This window comes from Pipra filicauda, unplaced genomic scaffold (genome assembly GCF_003945595.2).
Source record: "Pipra filicauda isolate LSUMZ 115617 unplaced genomic scaffold, ASM394559v2 scaffold139_size1960392_pilon, whole genome shotgun sequence".
NCBI classification, from domain to species: Eukaryota; Metazoa; Chordata; class Aves; order Passeriformes; family Pipridae; genus Pipra; species Pipra filicauda.
This window is the reverse complement of record NW_024103873.1, coordinates 626350-643151: the sequence shown is the minus strand read 5'-3', so window position 1 is coordinate 643151 and position 16802 is coordinate 626350. Positions and strand designations below refer to the sequence as shown.

At 45.6% G+C, this 16802-nt stretch overlaps 1 protein-coding gene across 2 annotated transcripts in view; it reads right to left on the bottom strand.

Annotated features, from left to right (window-relative positions):
• The window catches only part of RAD18 (RAD18 E3 ubiquitin protein ligase), a 31316-nt gene extending 15185 nt beyond the window's left edge, over positions 1–16131 (bottom strand). For both annotated transcript variants that reach the window (XM_027746425.2, XM_027746427.2), the window contains exons 1-9: positions 16021–16131; positions 15657–15738; positions 13017–13078; positions 11507–11577; positions 6472–6824; positions 4640–4739; positions 2680–2864; positions 1495–1571; positions 739–799 (exon numbers count right to left, since the gene is read on the bottom strand). In XM_027746425.2, coding sequence (XP_027602226.1) covers positions 739–799; positions 1495–1571; positions 2680–2864; positions 4640–4739; positions 6472–6824; positions 11507–11577; positions 13017–13078; positions 15657–15738; positions 16021–16080 — 1051 coding nt within the window. In that variant the 5' untranslated portion in view covers positions 16081–16131. The remainder of the gene's footprint in view (positions 1–738; positions 800–1494; positions 1572–2679; positions 2865–4639; positions 4740–6471; positions 6825–11506; positions 11578–13016; positions 13079–15656; positions 15739–16020) is intronic.
• Between the last annotated feature and the right edge of the window lie 671 nt (positions 16132–16802).

The following is a 16802-nucleotide window of genomic DNA, read 5'->3' as shown; positions in this document are numbered from 1 at the left end:
AAAAAAAGTTCATTGTGCAATAAAGCTTTTTAAAGTCCATCTGTGGTACAGTGAAAAAACGGTCTTTGATGAAAGTTCTTTTAATCTGTCCTTGAATTTTACTGTACAGTTCTTCTTTCATGCTTATGATTTCCTCCTTATTGCTTTTATGAGAAATAACTACCTGACACCAGTTACTACTTACCTCTTTGATCAACACTTTTTATTAATTTTGAAACCGTATGTTCCTGTTAAAAATCTCCTTTCTTTGCTTTTTTCCTATTTTTTTTTAGACTTTTAAGTGTTCAGTTAAGCTGCCTGAGACTTATTCTCTTGGAGAACTTGCTAATTTTGAAGCCATGTCCTTTTAACAATATACACTCAATTTTTCAAAGACAGGAATTTTATTAAGATAGTATTTAATTTTTTTTTTGTTCTAAATGTGTATAACAGACCAAGAAAATGAAACCAGAGGCAGGAAGGCCAGTCCCTGGCTAGAGCTCAGGGAGCCCTTTCAGAGCAGTTCTGCTGTGGAGGGTTCCCAGTGACACCACACGACTGCACATCTCACAGCTCAGCAGGAGACACAGACACCCTGCTCTGCTCTTCTGCAGGTCCAGCAAACATGAGAGGACACTAAGAGGGCACAAAGTGCATAAATGGAGATGCACTCAGAGGTAATCAGTGTGTATATTTTAGTTCAAAGGAAAAGAAAGTGAATTTAAGAGCAAAACAAAGTGCAACTTGTGCATTACTCACGATATTCAGCGTGGATCTCATCTATTTCTTCCTCTGTCTGGTCCTTTGTGAAGGTCAAGCTCTACAGAAATCACACAAATGTTTGTTTTTAACAGAAATAAAAAGATGATAAGGCAGCAGACTTTGAAATTAGAGACTTCAAAGTGGAAGAAGGAGCAGTTGCCTGGTTTTCCCCCTCCAGCTCTCAGCTTCTCATCAAAGACCCTTATACGTTTACAGAACACATCCATGGTGTCCTGCTCCACTTCCACCCAGGCACCAGGACCAAGCCAGCCCCTGTCACACCCAGCACATGTGGGCCATAAGATATTTCTTAACACTGTGCAACAAACAGGCTTCAGAAGTCACCAAAGTATCCAATGTCATGGGAAAAGAACAGGCGCTATTGCCCCCACGGAAGCATGGAATTTGCCAGCTAAATCCTGCAGGATTCCAGGAAGTAAAATATTCCCCACACTGCCATGGAGGGTCAAAATCCTCCAGTGTGGCCAAGGGGAACATTTCTCAAGAGCTTTTACTGCAGTCAAAGAAGTGCTCCCACTTCAGTGGTTTGGGCAGAAAGCTCAGCACTGCACCAAGGACTGCCCACAACAAAGGCATCGTGTGAGAATATCAGGTTGATTACAGGATGGCATATGTGAATTCCAACACTGAGGCTGGGAATCCCCACTACAAAGCAATAGGCAAACATATTCAGTGCCCACTCTGCAGTTTCTGCTGGCCACCCCTCAGTGAGAACAAAGATCAGTCACCTACATTTTCACTGGGTTTATTACATTCCAGCTGAACCCGAATCTTCTCGTTCTTTTCCAGCTCTTTAACAACCTCTGCAACTGTTCAGAAATAGAAGAAAGGGATCACTGAAACAGGAGCTGTGTAATAAAAAGCTGTAACAGCACTGAATGAAACTACCATGACTTTAAAACACAAACAGCATCAGTGCTCCAACAATGAAAGCTCGGGCTCGAATCCCAGGCAAACCTGCCATCTTTCCAAATCCCACTGAACCTCCCTCCTCCACACTACAAGTGTTTCTGTGGTGCACAGGTATGTCATTCAGAAAGAGTTTCCATTTTAGACTGGATGTTTCAATGAAAGATATAATAATTGCATCTTCTGTTTATCTTATTTTACCCCCAGACCACCTTCCAGTGTGCAGGCTCATGGCCAAAGCCCACAGATGAATCACAACCTACCCCAACGATTATGTCAGACACATTCAAAGCCTACAAACAGACATAGCTGTGTTTCTTAACATTTAAAGAGAGCCACAGCTATGCAGGACCCTGCACAGTTTATTTTGACATTTACTTTTACAAATCTGTTCCTGCATTTCATCATCTCCACAGCACTGCCAGGTAGCTGCAGGCAGTTATCAAAACAAACACTTTCACCAGACAGTGAAGCAGTCAGAGAACAAAAGCTTAGTAAGCTGTGAAGGAATAAAACCTGTTCCAAACTGGTTTAAGCAAACTCCCGGAATTTGGCACCTCTGCTTCCTCAGAAGCTCAGCTACTCCTGTTACATAGTGACCTCAGGCTCACTGCTACTACCCAAAATGCATGTCTGCATCTTAAGTGTGAGTTTAATAATTCACCCTTTTGTGCTCAGGGTTTGAACAGAGGAAGAGTTTTGCATTATTTAGGGCAGAGCAGCTGAATTACACTGAACACACCCTGGCACTCTTCCTTTAGTCTGGAGGAATGAGGCAGAGACTTGGAGCCACTTCATCACCAGCACGGAGTGAAGAACCCTCCTGAGTACCCCCCACATTACAGGAGTATTTTGCATTACCCTTGTTTTACACAAGATAAATTCTTCCAGTTCCAGTTCCCCCAAACCATTCAAACCAGTGTTCCTCCCGCCCCGAGAGCCAACAGAGGGAGAAATGCAGACAAATGGGTTGTGATGGCAACAACTTCCCTACAGCTTCTCACTTACCTGATTTGGGACTTAGGGAATCACACTGAGCATTGTACATGTGCACAAATTCCTGGTGTCTCTTAATGAGCTGCTGACGGGTCCCAGAGGTGGACAGACCATGTTCCTTGAGCTTCTTCTTCAGGTCTCGGTCCGACAGCAGGTTATAAACAACTTTAGACATCGGCTTCCTTTTGTGAGTAGAACTGCCAAAGGGAAAGGAAACAGACTTTATTTATTACTCCTGTGAAAATCAAAATACTGACAAATATCTAAGGGCATTTCACCCACTCGAGATGAAAGATACCTGAAAGAAACTTGGGTTCTGCAGCAAAACAAAGTTCAGCTGTACTGCTCTGGATTAGAGAGCAGTTAACAGCTTTCCACAATGACAGCAAGAGATTTATTTCAAAACTATTCAGCACTTTCAACTGATCACATTGAAAACAAATTTCACATTGAAAAAAAGGCTTACACAAAAATTGTTATTAATTCATTTGCTCTCATCCAGCCCCTATGGCTCAGCTGGCAAAAAGAAGATGGATTACCACAATACACTCTTCAGGGAAACTTTTTTCAGATTCTTTTGGGAAATATAAAAAATGTCATCGAATAATTAAATCTTTTGGAAGCCCTGCAGAAGCTTGGTGTGTATTCCAGTTCACCAGCAGCATGACCTAAAGAGTGCCCACAGCTTTGCCAGCAGCCACAGGAAAACAGCTCGCAACAGGTTTGGATTTGAATGTTGGTGGGGTTTCCCCACCTTTGAGAAGTGCAGTGTTCTCTAGGAACACACACACCCGTTGGAATTACCCCTGTGAAAGTTTGGGGGGCTAAATTAGCAGTTTTGCCAAAATACTGCTCAGCCATGTGCTCCTGCTTTGAGAATAACAGAGCTCCCATTCCTCAGAGAAGCACTAGGGATGTGCTGTTACTGGAACCAAACATCACAGCCATAAACCACACCCTGCCAAGAGCCAGCATTTACCCCAGAGAGCCAGTCCCTACGGGGCAGTGTCTGGTGTGACACATACTGAAGGTCTAAGCAGCCTAGAGATAAAATAAGCAGAATTTAAAATCCCATTAGGGACATGAGCTTGACACCAAGGAAAGATCTGGCTTTTATGTGCATTTATTGAGAGCAGAGAAAGCACTGAAAACATCCCAAATGGAAATTAAAATATAACATCAGATTTCAATATTAATTTATGATTTTTTCAACTTCAAAGTCCTTTAGCTTATATATTGCACTTTAAGCATGACTGGGCAAAACAAGAGCTTTAACATAAAATTACTTTCTAATTCAAGTTTCAGAGGACTTGGTAAAATAAGCATTGCAGTACAAGCCACTCCCATTTCTTCAGCCTGATCAGTCAGAAATAATAACAGCCTACATTTCTGCTGTAAGTAAAACAAACTGAAATCTCCGTTTCTGATGTGAATGTGGCGACCGTGACCAATGCTGGGGCAGGGGCACAAAGCCAAAGGAATGCATCAATCTTATGGAAATTAAGATCTTCAGGAAACTTGAACAGCCCCACAGTGAGGAGAGAAAGGTGCAATTTTTATTCTTTAACTTGACAGCTATTGAAGCAAGTGTCTCCTGGCCCACCTGAAGTGAGGGAAGTGATTCATTCACTAGGTGAAAAATGGGAACCGGAGTTACCCAGAGGGAATGTCAATGCCAGGGAGCAGAACGGGGACAAGAACAGTGCACAGACTGAGGGCTGCTCCCTGTGCTGAATTCTTTAAAGCACTGGCCAGTGTCTTCTCGCCACTAAAAGCCAAAAAGTAATTCTACTGGTAATCCACATGCTTTCTTGAGAGGCCACAATGCCCACAGCGTTTCACAGTGCTCTGTGCAGCAGGTAAGCCAGAAACAAGCACAGCCCACTGCTATTATACCCCAGCAACTGAGAGGAATTTCAGCAGAGCACAAAACCAGCCATGAGCACAGGAAAGTTCTTAAAGCTGTCCTTACCTTCGGAGGCTGTCCTTCTTCTCCTCTCTGGTCAAGCAGCTATCCAGGTGCTTGTTTATATATTGCTCTGGAATAGCCACCTCACAAACAGGACATTCCACTGAAAGCAAGCAAGAAGGAATTTACTAGTGTGGATATAACAGCAAAAAGCAAATGTTTTCATCTGAGAGAATAATTGCTGATTGAAGAAAATGAAAATCCAGAATTACAAATGTCTTGTTTGAAAAGATCTGGCATGTCTATCCAGAATCTTCCTTTTTAGCTTTCATTTTCGTTCCACAGCACTGAATTCCCTCTCTATGTAATATCAGAGTGGTTCTCATCTTCCCTGCAGACAGATGGAATCAAATCCCTAATAACCTAGACTAACACACATCCTACAAGAAAACCCAAGGGCTAACAGAAAGAGCAGCAGATGTCCCTGTTAATGCTTTCCACTTTTGCAGTATTTCACTCCTAAATAAAGGAGGCTGCTTCTTTTTGACAAAACACTATAGCACCGCTTTTATTCTTGTTAACATCGTGTTCCCAATGTATGGTTCTCAGGACAGTCAATCCACGAGTTAACTCAGCCTCACAGGAATCCCATGATCCAGCCGGGCCCCCCACTCATTTCTGGATTCTGTGCCTGGGCTGGAGGCTCAGGAACATCCCATGGCACAGGCCCACCCCACTCAATCACTCTTGCATCATATCTGCAAGAGGCACCTATAAACACTGCCTGTCAAGGCAGACAATAAACACAGACTTAAAACATTCCTCTTTAGCAATCAGATTTCATCACAAATGGCTAATTTTGAATGAACAGAATGAGAGTCTTTAACTAACACCCTCTGTGTCAGTGTGAGGGAAGCCAGCTCTGATTTAAACAAAACAAAAACCAACCTCTGAAATGTTGGTTTTTCACAACTGTGAAATATTGTGGGATTTGAGAGTTCTCTGGTAATACTGCTCTGCAACTCCTGACTCCCAACCACGCCATATTCCAAAGGTTAAACACCCCAAACAGTTGGGACAGTAACAAAAACCAGGACAGGTTTCCCATGGTTCCTTTCCTGGCTGTGATACATCTTTAAGAAGGATTTACCCAGCTAATGAATCAATATGAACTTCAGAATTGAATACATTGTTAAACAAAAGAACAGATAAATCGGAACTAATAAGAACCAGGGTTCTACTCCTACATGGTCTTTTATTTTAATTTAGGCTTTTAGCTGGGTCAATAGGATGGCTGCCAGCACGTCAGGACTAAGAAGATTCTGCCACTTTATTGTGGTTTATTAGTATAAATGGGCATTTTCATGCTTCAAAATAAATTAACCTTAACCCTGTGGAATTACAGAAGAATAAAGCACATGACTCTTTTGGAGAGTGTATCAACAGGAACATTAACAGAACTGCTGCCATGTTCACTTCGAGTTTGGACTCACCCCTCAAATAACAAACACATTATAAAATAACCTGCATCTGGGTACTCAAGGACACAAAGGCAGAATGAATGTTGGTGTCTGTCTAGTCACTGGGAGAAGGAGAAATTGCTTCATTTTTACTGAGTAAGTCTGTTGCACAACTATTGTTTTTCGGCATTGTTACTCAAAGCAAATGGAATGCTGAATTCCATTTCATTCCTTGTCAGCAGCCCAAGCTTCCTCATCAAGAACATGCTTGGAGCAGAGCACAGCCAGTTAAAGGGGAAGGAGCTGCATGTGCCAACAGGGATCAGAACCAGGCAGAGAAACGGAATGAGTGCCACATACTGAGGGTCCTCTTACACACACAGCCGGCTCCCCTGGCAGAGAGAGCAGGGCATAACCAAAACCTAAACAACTCACCTTTCTTGACTCCTTTGACCACAGATGTAGAAGGCTTTTCATGACTTTTGGTGCACTCAGGACTCTCCTGTGATCCCACTTCACTGTCTGTATCACCAGCCTCTGCAGAAGTGCCATGAAGGTCACGATGTTCCTCAGTTTTGAAAGTCCCCTGATCAGTCCCTGCCAGGCCCCCTGCCTTTGCCAAGGTGCAGACTTTGTCCTTTCTCAAGAAATTGTCCATCACTGGCAGCTCCTTTGACTCTGGTTGAGAAGCAGGAGCCCTGCCGTGGCTCTGGGCAATTGGACTCCTGCTGCAGGCCAGCGGGGCCGGAACCGCAGGAGCATCCAACACCAACTGGAACAGCTGCTGCCTGGGAGCATCCAGGAGAAAGCATGCAGTTATCCACGTTGGACAGTGCTGGGGTTTTTTTGGAGAAACGAGAATGCAAACTGATGGAGTTTTTTCCCCATTCCTTCTTCCCTCTCCCCCTTGCTCACATGCAGCACTCGGGGATTGCCCATCCCACAGGAACCTGGACCAGGAGCCAGCCAAGCCTCACCACACTCTGCAGAACCTCAGCACTGTCTTCCTGATTTCAAACTAAATAAATTGCATTTTGCAAATGCAATGAAATGCCTCTCAAAAGTCACATGGAACACAGCAGAGACCCAAGAGCTTTCCCCCTCACTTGAATAGAAGAGCATTTTCAAGCCAGAGCACCTCAAACAAGGTGTCACCCAGCTGTGACAGAGGCTCCTGGAGCCAAGGGCTCAGCAGCAGCCACTGCCATATTCCATTGCTCTGTAGCCAAATGCCGTGGCTTTACAGCTCTATGTGACACAGTTCACTGCAGCTGGGGTGACAAAGCCCCTGAAAGCACACAGCTGTGGCTCCTCAACTTGCAAGGTTTTTAACTGGGGAACACTAAATAACAGCAGAAACAATTTGGATTCCCATTCCTTTAAAAGGAGGGGACTGTGAGTGATATTCCTACAGAATGTGCACACCACAGAAGCCTTTCTCAGAGCACTTCCCTGAAGCCCCAAGGCCCACTGCCCAAGGAGAACCAGCTCACTTCACATGCAGGGTGTTGGCTTCACATGAAGGCAGCCAGGAGAAATCTGAACAGAAACTTCAGATTCTCTAGTAACAGTTGGTTCAATAAAATACAACCTCATCTAAGATAAAGAAACTGGAAAAACAGTACAAAACTCAATCTATCCTAACAATAATTGAATAACAAACATTGTTTTAATTACACCACTGATCTACAAAAAATCCTGGGAGCTTTTCTTCATATCGAAACATAAAGACTTGGGAATAGACTTTCCAAAGGGATCTGATCTTGGCACAGAATCAGTGGAAAGAACACCAGGACAAGAACTTGAAAACTTTTTTGCCAAAACACACTTTTTTTTTTTGGTGGGAAAATACAGAAAACTCTAGTACTGAATGCAAAAGAGGAGAGAGCAGTCCCAGGCTGGCTTTTCCCAGAATGTGGTATTTTGGGCTCGTGAGCAGCTTCCCTGGCTGGGTGATGACATCTAGTGGTCCCACCCCACGGATGGAAGAGCTGGGACACAGCCCTGAGCTCTTCGGTAGCACTTTATCACCTGCCACACCTCCCTCAGCCCCAGAGCAAATGACTCAAATTTCTGGTTATTCAGAGATTTGGACAGGCATGACTAGACTGGAAGACTCATCCATCATTCAGAGAGCCCAGAGAAAGCATGGAATGATGGGGAAGTCCAACCTCTGCATCACCAGCCTGTCCAGCTCACCTGGAAACCAATTCTATGGCAAACCTCAATTCAATTTTCAAGAAGCTCTGTGTTTTGTGTGGTCTTCATTGTTATCTAAGACACTCTCCAGAACTGCTATCAGTTCTGAGAGGTCCCAGCAGACACAATGAACCTTCCTGGCACAAAGCAGTAACAGCTGACAGAAAGCTGAATTCACGAGCACCAGCAGCACCCCTCCCTTTAAAGGCTGAGAGATGAATGAATCAGGTGTCAGGGAGTCCAGACCCACTGTTACAGCCAGTACCCAAACCCTCCTGTGAGACCCATCCTCCTTAATCCTGGGTCAGGTCAGGAGAGGCACTTACACTGCTTTTGTTTAACTAAAAATGGGATGGTTTAACACCCTCCCCCAGCACACTCCCTCTGCTTCAAAAACAGCACAAAAAACTTGCCACCTTTTTTATTTCAGATCTGTAAGACCTGCAAAAAGTATTTCGGAGTCCTTCATCAGGAATATGGTTCCCATTTTATGGTCCCTTTAATTCTCCCTTGCCAAAACAGTAACGAAGCGAAGTCACAGGGAATTTAGTGCTTCCACATAAATAAATTCCAGGGAAGAGCTGGAGCTGTGAATCTTCCCAGGAACAGCTCACACAGGATGGTTCTACCTGCACTAAAGGCAATGCATCTCCTTGAAACTCCATCTGCATTCCTGCTGGAGGTTTAATCAGTGTATCAGCAATGACAGCACCTGCTCCCTCAGCACTCAGAGTCCACGGGTTTATTCCTGTGAATCACTACCTGTCAAGTAGTCCCGATTAGGAAACTAAGATATAAACTCGAAAGTAACAGCATATTTTTCTTCCCTATGTATGAAGAAAAGCAGAGATCCTTGTCAGCAAGGACTACTTTTCTACCTATGCAACTGTAACTCTAATTTCTACTGCTAAATTTTCTAACAAGGTGACGCAAAAACTTCCAAATTTTATCAAAATAATCTATTAGAGGACAATGAAATTAATTCTTTACACTTCACACAAAACTTTACACTTATTTTTGAAGACACTGGCCTTACTGCAAGTGATAAAAGTTCATAAAGGACAGCTGGCACAAATACTGCTCCTCGTCTTTTCTCCCGACATGTCCAGAGCCAGGAATTCCATCCCAGAGCACTGGCAGGTGAGGGAAAACAAAACTGCTCATGTCAATGCCCCCCCTGAGCTCCTGTGCCCCTCACACAGGGCACTGTCCATTCACACCCATTACAGCCTGGTCAGAACTGCTCCTCTGCCTTTCACACTGAATAAAACATCGATGGGCCATGAGGAATGACAGGATACCTCCACTTTCACTGGGAAACAGGACAGCCCTCTCCCTGGATGGGGAGGGAGCAGCATTCCCACACATCACCCCAAGCACACCCACACCAGCTCACCCTGCAGACACTTGGGCACAGGGTGTAAAGCAGAGAGCAGAGTACAAACGGGATCAGCACCTGGCCCTGGCTGGAATGATTCCTATTCCCTGCACACACTGACCTTGGAGCACAGCTTGCACTCTAGGTACCACCAACATTACCATTTTCTTCCCCTCCAGGCCTGACTTAAGGAATGGGTTTGCACTTTGTGAAATGCTGAGAAGATTTAAGGTCTAATTTTCATAAACACTAAACCACCCAAGGCTCAAAGTCAGGTCAGGACAGACTTGATCTCTGAAATGTGCTGAGCTCTTCAACCCCTGGACTTTGGATTTGTTTTGGGGAGGGCCACAGGGAAACAAAGCAGATGGGGAAGCAGGGGGGAGACAAGATTTGTCCTATACCAACATCATCAGGGCAGAAATCAGCAATGGGGTTCTGATTCAATGACACTCATCTCACACATTGCTCTCTGGCCAAGCTGTGTCCCCTCAGCCCAGGACATGGCAGAGCAAACACAGCCCGGGGGGTGCCCAGCACCTGACTCATTATCTACACTGCTCTGAGGGGTCTGTCTCATTAGAGCAGTCATTAGTGAGCCTTCCTCGTGGGGCCTTTCCCACCCAGCTCCAGAGTAAGCCCTGTGCCCGCTCCCACCCACCCCAAACGGAGCAGGGGACAGGGCACCACCATCCTACTGATCCCACCTCATGGGAGACACTGGCTGAGCTCCAAGTCACACAAGGAAAGGTTATTAAACTACTCTCACTGCTAAGATTTATACTGATCCATTAAAGCAGCCAAAAAAATTAATGTTTAAGATTCAATATCATAATGGATCCAAGTCAGCACTACTTGTTCCCTACAAAATTAAATATTACCAAAAAAATAGTAATCCATTTATCACTAGGAAGCACCAGAGTTCAAGCTAAAACAATGGAACTGTAGGATTTAAATTATTCAAATAAATCACTTCAATCTAGCAGTGGTCATGTAGGAGATTAGATCTATCTACATTCTATGGTTTTCATCACAGAAAAATTCTCTCATGAAACAAAGTCATCAACTGAACTCTGCTTCCTGTCACTTATGAAGCCAGGTCTCACCGACTTCCAGCTTCAAGTTAATTTCAGAGAAAAAAATGAAAGTGCATTTATCTCCCAAAGACACAGGAATACCCACAGAATCCCCAGCAAACACTGAGCTGCTTCTCATCAAAAGGAAACAGATAATACAAGGAGCCTCATGCATCTACTGCGGTGAGAACTTACCAAGTCAAACTCATTCTGTTGTTCCTGTCTTTTAAAGGGATGAAATAAAAAATGAATTAAACAGGAAAGTAGCTAAGAAACCCAAGTGAAAGCAGAGCACTCCATTACTTCTCTTCCCCAGGAAAACTCACATTTGTGGTCCTTCAATACCTATGTTTTTCCCAGCCAGTGACTTCACCAAGAGAATTCTCTTGCAAGTTGATTGTTACCACTGGACAAAATCTTTCTGTTCAGAATTTTCCCTGCACACGTAGCAAGGATCTTAGCAGAAAATCTTTATTACCATTATTTTTCCCACAGAATCCTGACATATCTGCTTGACTTCCTACACACTGGAAGAGACTGCAACTTACAGGGCAGTTAACCAGAACCAGGACCAAAATAAGCTTGTAGAGCCTCCACACCTCACCAAGTGGGCAGCAACCTTCAGCCAGAACCCTGTAGGATTTCTCCAAAAGTGTAAACATCCATCTTTGACAATGTTTCTGTGACACCACAATTGTTTTGCTCAGTCCTCACACCACTGCTCTCCAAGGACTCCGAGCCTGGTCACACACAGGCAGTCTCTTCTTTCCAGCTGCCAAACTAGAGAGAGAGAGTGGTCATAAAATTACATCAATACCTTGCAGAATTGAAGCTCTTCACTAGATCATCTAATGTTCGGTTGTTTTTCAGGTCAGATTCCGAGACTGCCTGTTGGAAAAGAAAGAGAGAAAAAGCAAAAAAAAAAAAACCAAACAAACATTCAAATGCAGTGAAAACAACAAGTGCCCAGAAAATGTTCAAGTGATCAATAACTTGCTTCTTGGCTCAGCGACTCAACTACCCCACTAAAGTGCTATGAGAATGAAGATGTATAAAGGGTAAACTCTTTTTCCTGAAAAATATGTCATATTAAAATAACTGCCTGAGAACTGTAAGTCTGGAAAATTAGGGTAATAGATAAAAATGAAGCATAAAGCCAAAGGAACAAAGCCCAGCATACCCAGGCTCCAACAATGGCTTATCGTAGCACAGGTCTAAATATTTTGAAAACCAAATCAAGGATTTTATGAAGGTGATAAGAACGTTAAGCAACAAAGCATGAAAACCCATGAAGGGAAATGTTAATCTTCTGATTATGGAATTAAACTATGAAATATGAGATGACTTTGTGCATTCAATTCATTCTTTTGAAACAATTTCTGATTTTTATCTCTCTGTCTCTCTGCTCTTCTTTTTAACAAAGCTTCCATTAGTTTTTCTCATACCAGTACCTGTCAGTTTTAAGCAGGTGGCAGTAAAATGTACTTCATCAAGTAGTCTGCACTTGTTTGGATGTTTAAAAACTGGCAAAGCCACAAATAGATCCATTTTCCAGTCTTGAAAAGTCTCATCTGTTTCATGCTTTAGAACACAGACCAAAATTACTCCTATTTTGCCAATATTCCTGAAGCACCATTCACTTGTTTGAGTTACTGTTTTTAACCACTTTCAGGAGGTCGATAAACCCCAATTGGCTTCAGGAGAAGTTAGATTAAGGCTTAGAAAAAATTGCATTTCATGTTCTTTAATCAAAAAAGGGCTTCAAGTGAGATCCTAATAACAAGCACCTGCAGAGCAGCTCAACCTGCCTCCAGTGCTCTGCACACTCAGCCTCCTGCTCCTGGCAAACACCTCCTCTCCCCAGAGCAGAACAGAGCCCTCTCATGCCCAAAAAGGCTACACCAGCCACTGTCAGGACTAGCAGGTTTGTGAACACTTTTAAAGACTCCTTGAGAGGTGAAATGAGGCCACTCAAACATGGGAAATTTAAGTGCCTAAGTTTCAGCACTCCTGGTTTAAACGATGGTGTATTCTGACAAATTAATATTAAATGTTTTGTGACAGACTGTATGCACAGCCCTGAGCCAAACCCCAGGCTTGATGCTCCATCCACTTCCGCCTGTGCTGACAGGCCTGTGAGAACAACTCTGGAGCAGAATTCCAGCTGTAAGAACATCCCAAAGAGCTGCCCAACTTTGCCCAAAGAGCTGCTCACCAAATGGAAAGGTGGTAACGTGATCACAATTATTTAGCACAGTCCAAAGCTCCTGAGATTTACCAAAAAAATAAACAAAAAAACAAGCTGAGGGGGAAAGAAAAGCACTTACCACGCAGCATGTTGGACACTGAGTTTTGTAGGACAAAAACTTGCGGATACAAAGGGAGCAATCTGGAAAAAGGAAATACGTCATTTTAAAGAAGGCATTCTTCCAAAGGCAGTTTCAAGTCCTTACTTGTGTATTTTCTTATTGTACAATATGTGCAAGCTATTCCACAATACACCAATGTTGAAAACACACCATCTTTCCATGGAATTGAGATTATCATTGTAGCAAAAAAACCCCAAACGTATTGTATGCAAACATATTTCAGTACCCAATGTCAGTCCCTCTGTCAAAAGATGATGTTCATTTCCTTTTGTTTCCCAGTGCAAGACAAGAAGACCTTGGTCAGCCAGCACCACTAAAGCCATGCTTGCACTGCTCACTCCCCCCACACTGGGTTTTTGACATGACTAATGTGGGACCACTTCCATCTTCCTGCACAGCCCCAGACACCCTCTGTCTCCTCCTCTTCCCAGGCTTTTCTGCCCCTTTCCAAAACCATACCAACTTGTTAGCGAAGGAAAAGGCTAAACAGAATGGAAGCCAGCACTGGAAGGCTGAGAGACAGCTTAATGTTTCCCAGGGAAAGCAAGTCATGTCATCATCACAGGATGGTTCAACAGACTGTGGTGAAACATGCCATAAGCTTCATTTTGTCACAGTAGATTTCTGAAATTGTTCTACTTTGTCAACTTATCTATGAGCTTTCACAGCCACTTAAAGATATAAAGTCTCATCACTCTCCAGTAAAACAGACATTCACTCACTAGATCATTATGGGTCAGAGTCTCAGCATTTAACACTCAGCAGCAGCTCCCAAAGCAGATTTATATTTCATAGACCCTCTGGGAGTGAGTCTGAAAAGCAGCAGGAGCACTAATTAATCACAGACTGGTTTGAAGCCCCATCCAACCTGGCCTTAACACACCAAATAACACTTAAACCCACAAATCCAGCTAAATACTCAAAAGTTACTATATCTATTAAGAAGTTATATGAGGTGGGAAATCCATAAAAAAAGCAAATTAACTTTAACTGTATGAATATGAATGAACTGGCAGATCCAGCTTGCTGACATCCAGCACACCAACACCAGCCTGCAGACAGAGCTCATGCTCCCATACCAGGTATAAGAAATCCCAGGGCCACAGTTCCTTCCATCCATGCTAGAGAAGACATTCACCTTCAGATGCCTTTATCATGTGAAAAAAATATGGATGGCACATCTATTCTGTCAGTAACAACACAGTCCAAAGCACCAAGACAGTTAAACAACTACTGTCACATGAGCTACTGAACACTCCCAACACCCAAGGAGCAGAGGAGGAATTTAAGTGGCTACAGGTGCAAACACATCACAGGGATGTCTAGAGACCCTGGAATAGATCATTAAGAAAATGAGAGTCAGCAGAAAGGTTTGCAAGCAGACATACTTCATTTTCATCCATTCACAATTACTCATTAAAGCAGAGGGCTTTTGGCTCCACTTGTCCAACCTCAGTTGACTCAAGAGATTACAGAGACAAGCAACTGAAAGTGCTTCAAGAAAGCTTGAGCTACTGTAGAAAACTTGGACCTTCTGCAGTTTGCATGGGGAAATAAATGTGTAATCTGTTAAAGAAAAGGCAGACAGATTCTTTCCAAAGTTAAGGGCCTCTGAACCCCACTGTGTCACCAGCGAGTAGAGAATTTCCAGTGCTCCCCACCACAAGAATACTGGTTTCAATGGTGAGAGCTTTGCCAAGCTAAACTAAACTTCACTGCCAAACTACAATGACCCCCTTCGTGGAAGGAAGGGGAAGTGCTACAGTTTCTGAAGCAAACAATTACAAGCTTTTATTTTAACATGAGAAAAGCTAACATATTTCCCTCTAATCTGGCTTTCAGCAAACTGCTTGGGTCCAGGTTCCAACAGATATCAGCCCAAGGCAGGCGGAGCAGCACGGAAAATTTTAGCTCATAATGCTCTCCACATACAGCTTTGCTCCACCCTCAAGATGTTATGAAAGATATTTAAATGGAGACTTGTAGAAATAGGCAGCGTTTTAAGTGCATTGATCCAGATGCCACGTGTTTATGCTGCAGCAGGAACTGCATGAGGGAAGGTTCTGGCTGCTTCCATCTCACAGACCTTCTCACAGCTTCCATCCCAAGGAGAACCATAGAATGCTGGAATGGTTTGGGTTGGAAGAGACCTTAAAGCCCATCCAGCTCCACCCCCTGCCATGGGCAGGGACACCTTCCACTAGCCCAGGTTGCTCCAAGCCCCATCCAACCTGGCCTTGGACACTTCCAGGGATGGGGCAGCCACAGCTTCTCTGGGCAACCTGTGACAGGGCCTCCCCACCCTCACAGCAAAGGATTTCTTCCCAATATCCCATCTAACCCTACTCTCTGTCGGTAAGAAGCAATTCCCCCTTTTCCTGTCACTCCAGGCCCTTGTCAACAGTCTCTCTCCATCCTTCTTCTAGGCTCCCTTCAGGTCCTGGAAGGCCACAATTATGTCACCCTGGAGCCTTCTCCAGGCTGAACAAACCCAGTTCTCTCAGCCTTTCCTTACACTTCACACTCAGGAAGTTCACACAGGAGGCAGCAGGACTGGACAAGTCCCACCAGAGCAACAGCCCCTCCCAGCAGACTCACAGTTGTGGGAGCACTGCGGGATGATCACGGCGATGCTGAAGTAGTCGAAGCAAATCCCACAGCGCAGCAAGTCATCCACGTCCTGCAGGGAGAGCGGGGTCAGCCACGGGCACGGCACGTGTGCCCGACACGGGGGAGCGGTACCGAGCGGGGGTGCCCGACACGGGAGGTTCGCTGTGCGAAGGGGCCGCTCAAGGGTTCGTGGGGCGAGGGCGGATCCACCGGCAGCGCCGGGATGTGCTGCCGCGGCCTGCTCGCAGGGCAGAGGGGCCGCTCCCCGGCCCCTGGGCCCCGCTGGCCCCCGCCCGCCGTCCCGCCATGCCCGGGGCCGTGTCCCGCCACCCCCGGGCCCCGCCGCACGCACCTTCAGCGGGGCCAGGCTCGGCGGCCAGGGCGGCTCGGGCAGCGGCAGCGCCAGGGCCATGGCGGCCCGGCCCGGTCCTGTCCCGCACGGCCCGAACGGACCCGGCCCGAACGGACCCGGCCCCGCGCGCTCACCCCGCGCGCGCCTCCGCCCGCGCTTCCGGCGGCGCTTCCGGGAGGAACTGCCGGGAACGGGCGCCGGGAACGGGCGCCGGCCGCGGGGAAGAGGCGGAGCCGCCGCTCGCCCCCGGCCCTGTGCGGTACCCCCGTTCCCCAGGCCCGTTCCCCGGTGGCCTCCCAAAGGGCGGGGTTGTGCCACAGCTGCAACACCTTCCGTGCTCGCTGTCTAATGATGCTCAATTAAACACCTGCGCGGGCAGTTCTGAAATCCTGCGGATGGACGTTAACGGGGGAGACCCCAGCAGGGTCCGTGGCTCCTCCCGAGGGGCAGCTCCCACCTCTGCTCTGGGTGAGCAGGGACAGGACCCAGGGAACGGCTGGAGCTGGGACAGGGCAGGCTCAGGTTGGATCTCAGGGAAAGGTTCTTCCCCCAGAGGGTGGTTGGCACTGACCAGGCTCCCCAGGGCAGTGGGCACAGCCCCAAGGCTGCCAGAGCTCCAGGAGGGTTTGGACAACGCTCTCAGGGACAGGGTGGGATTGTTGGGGTGTCTGTGCAGGATGATCCTTGTGAGTCCCTTCCAGCTCAGGATATTCTATGATTCTGCGATTCCAACCAGGTAGCTTTTCAGCACTGAATGAATCATCCACCAGGCATTTCTACAC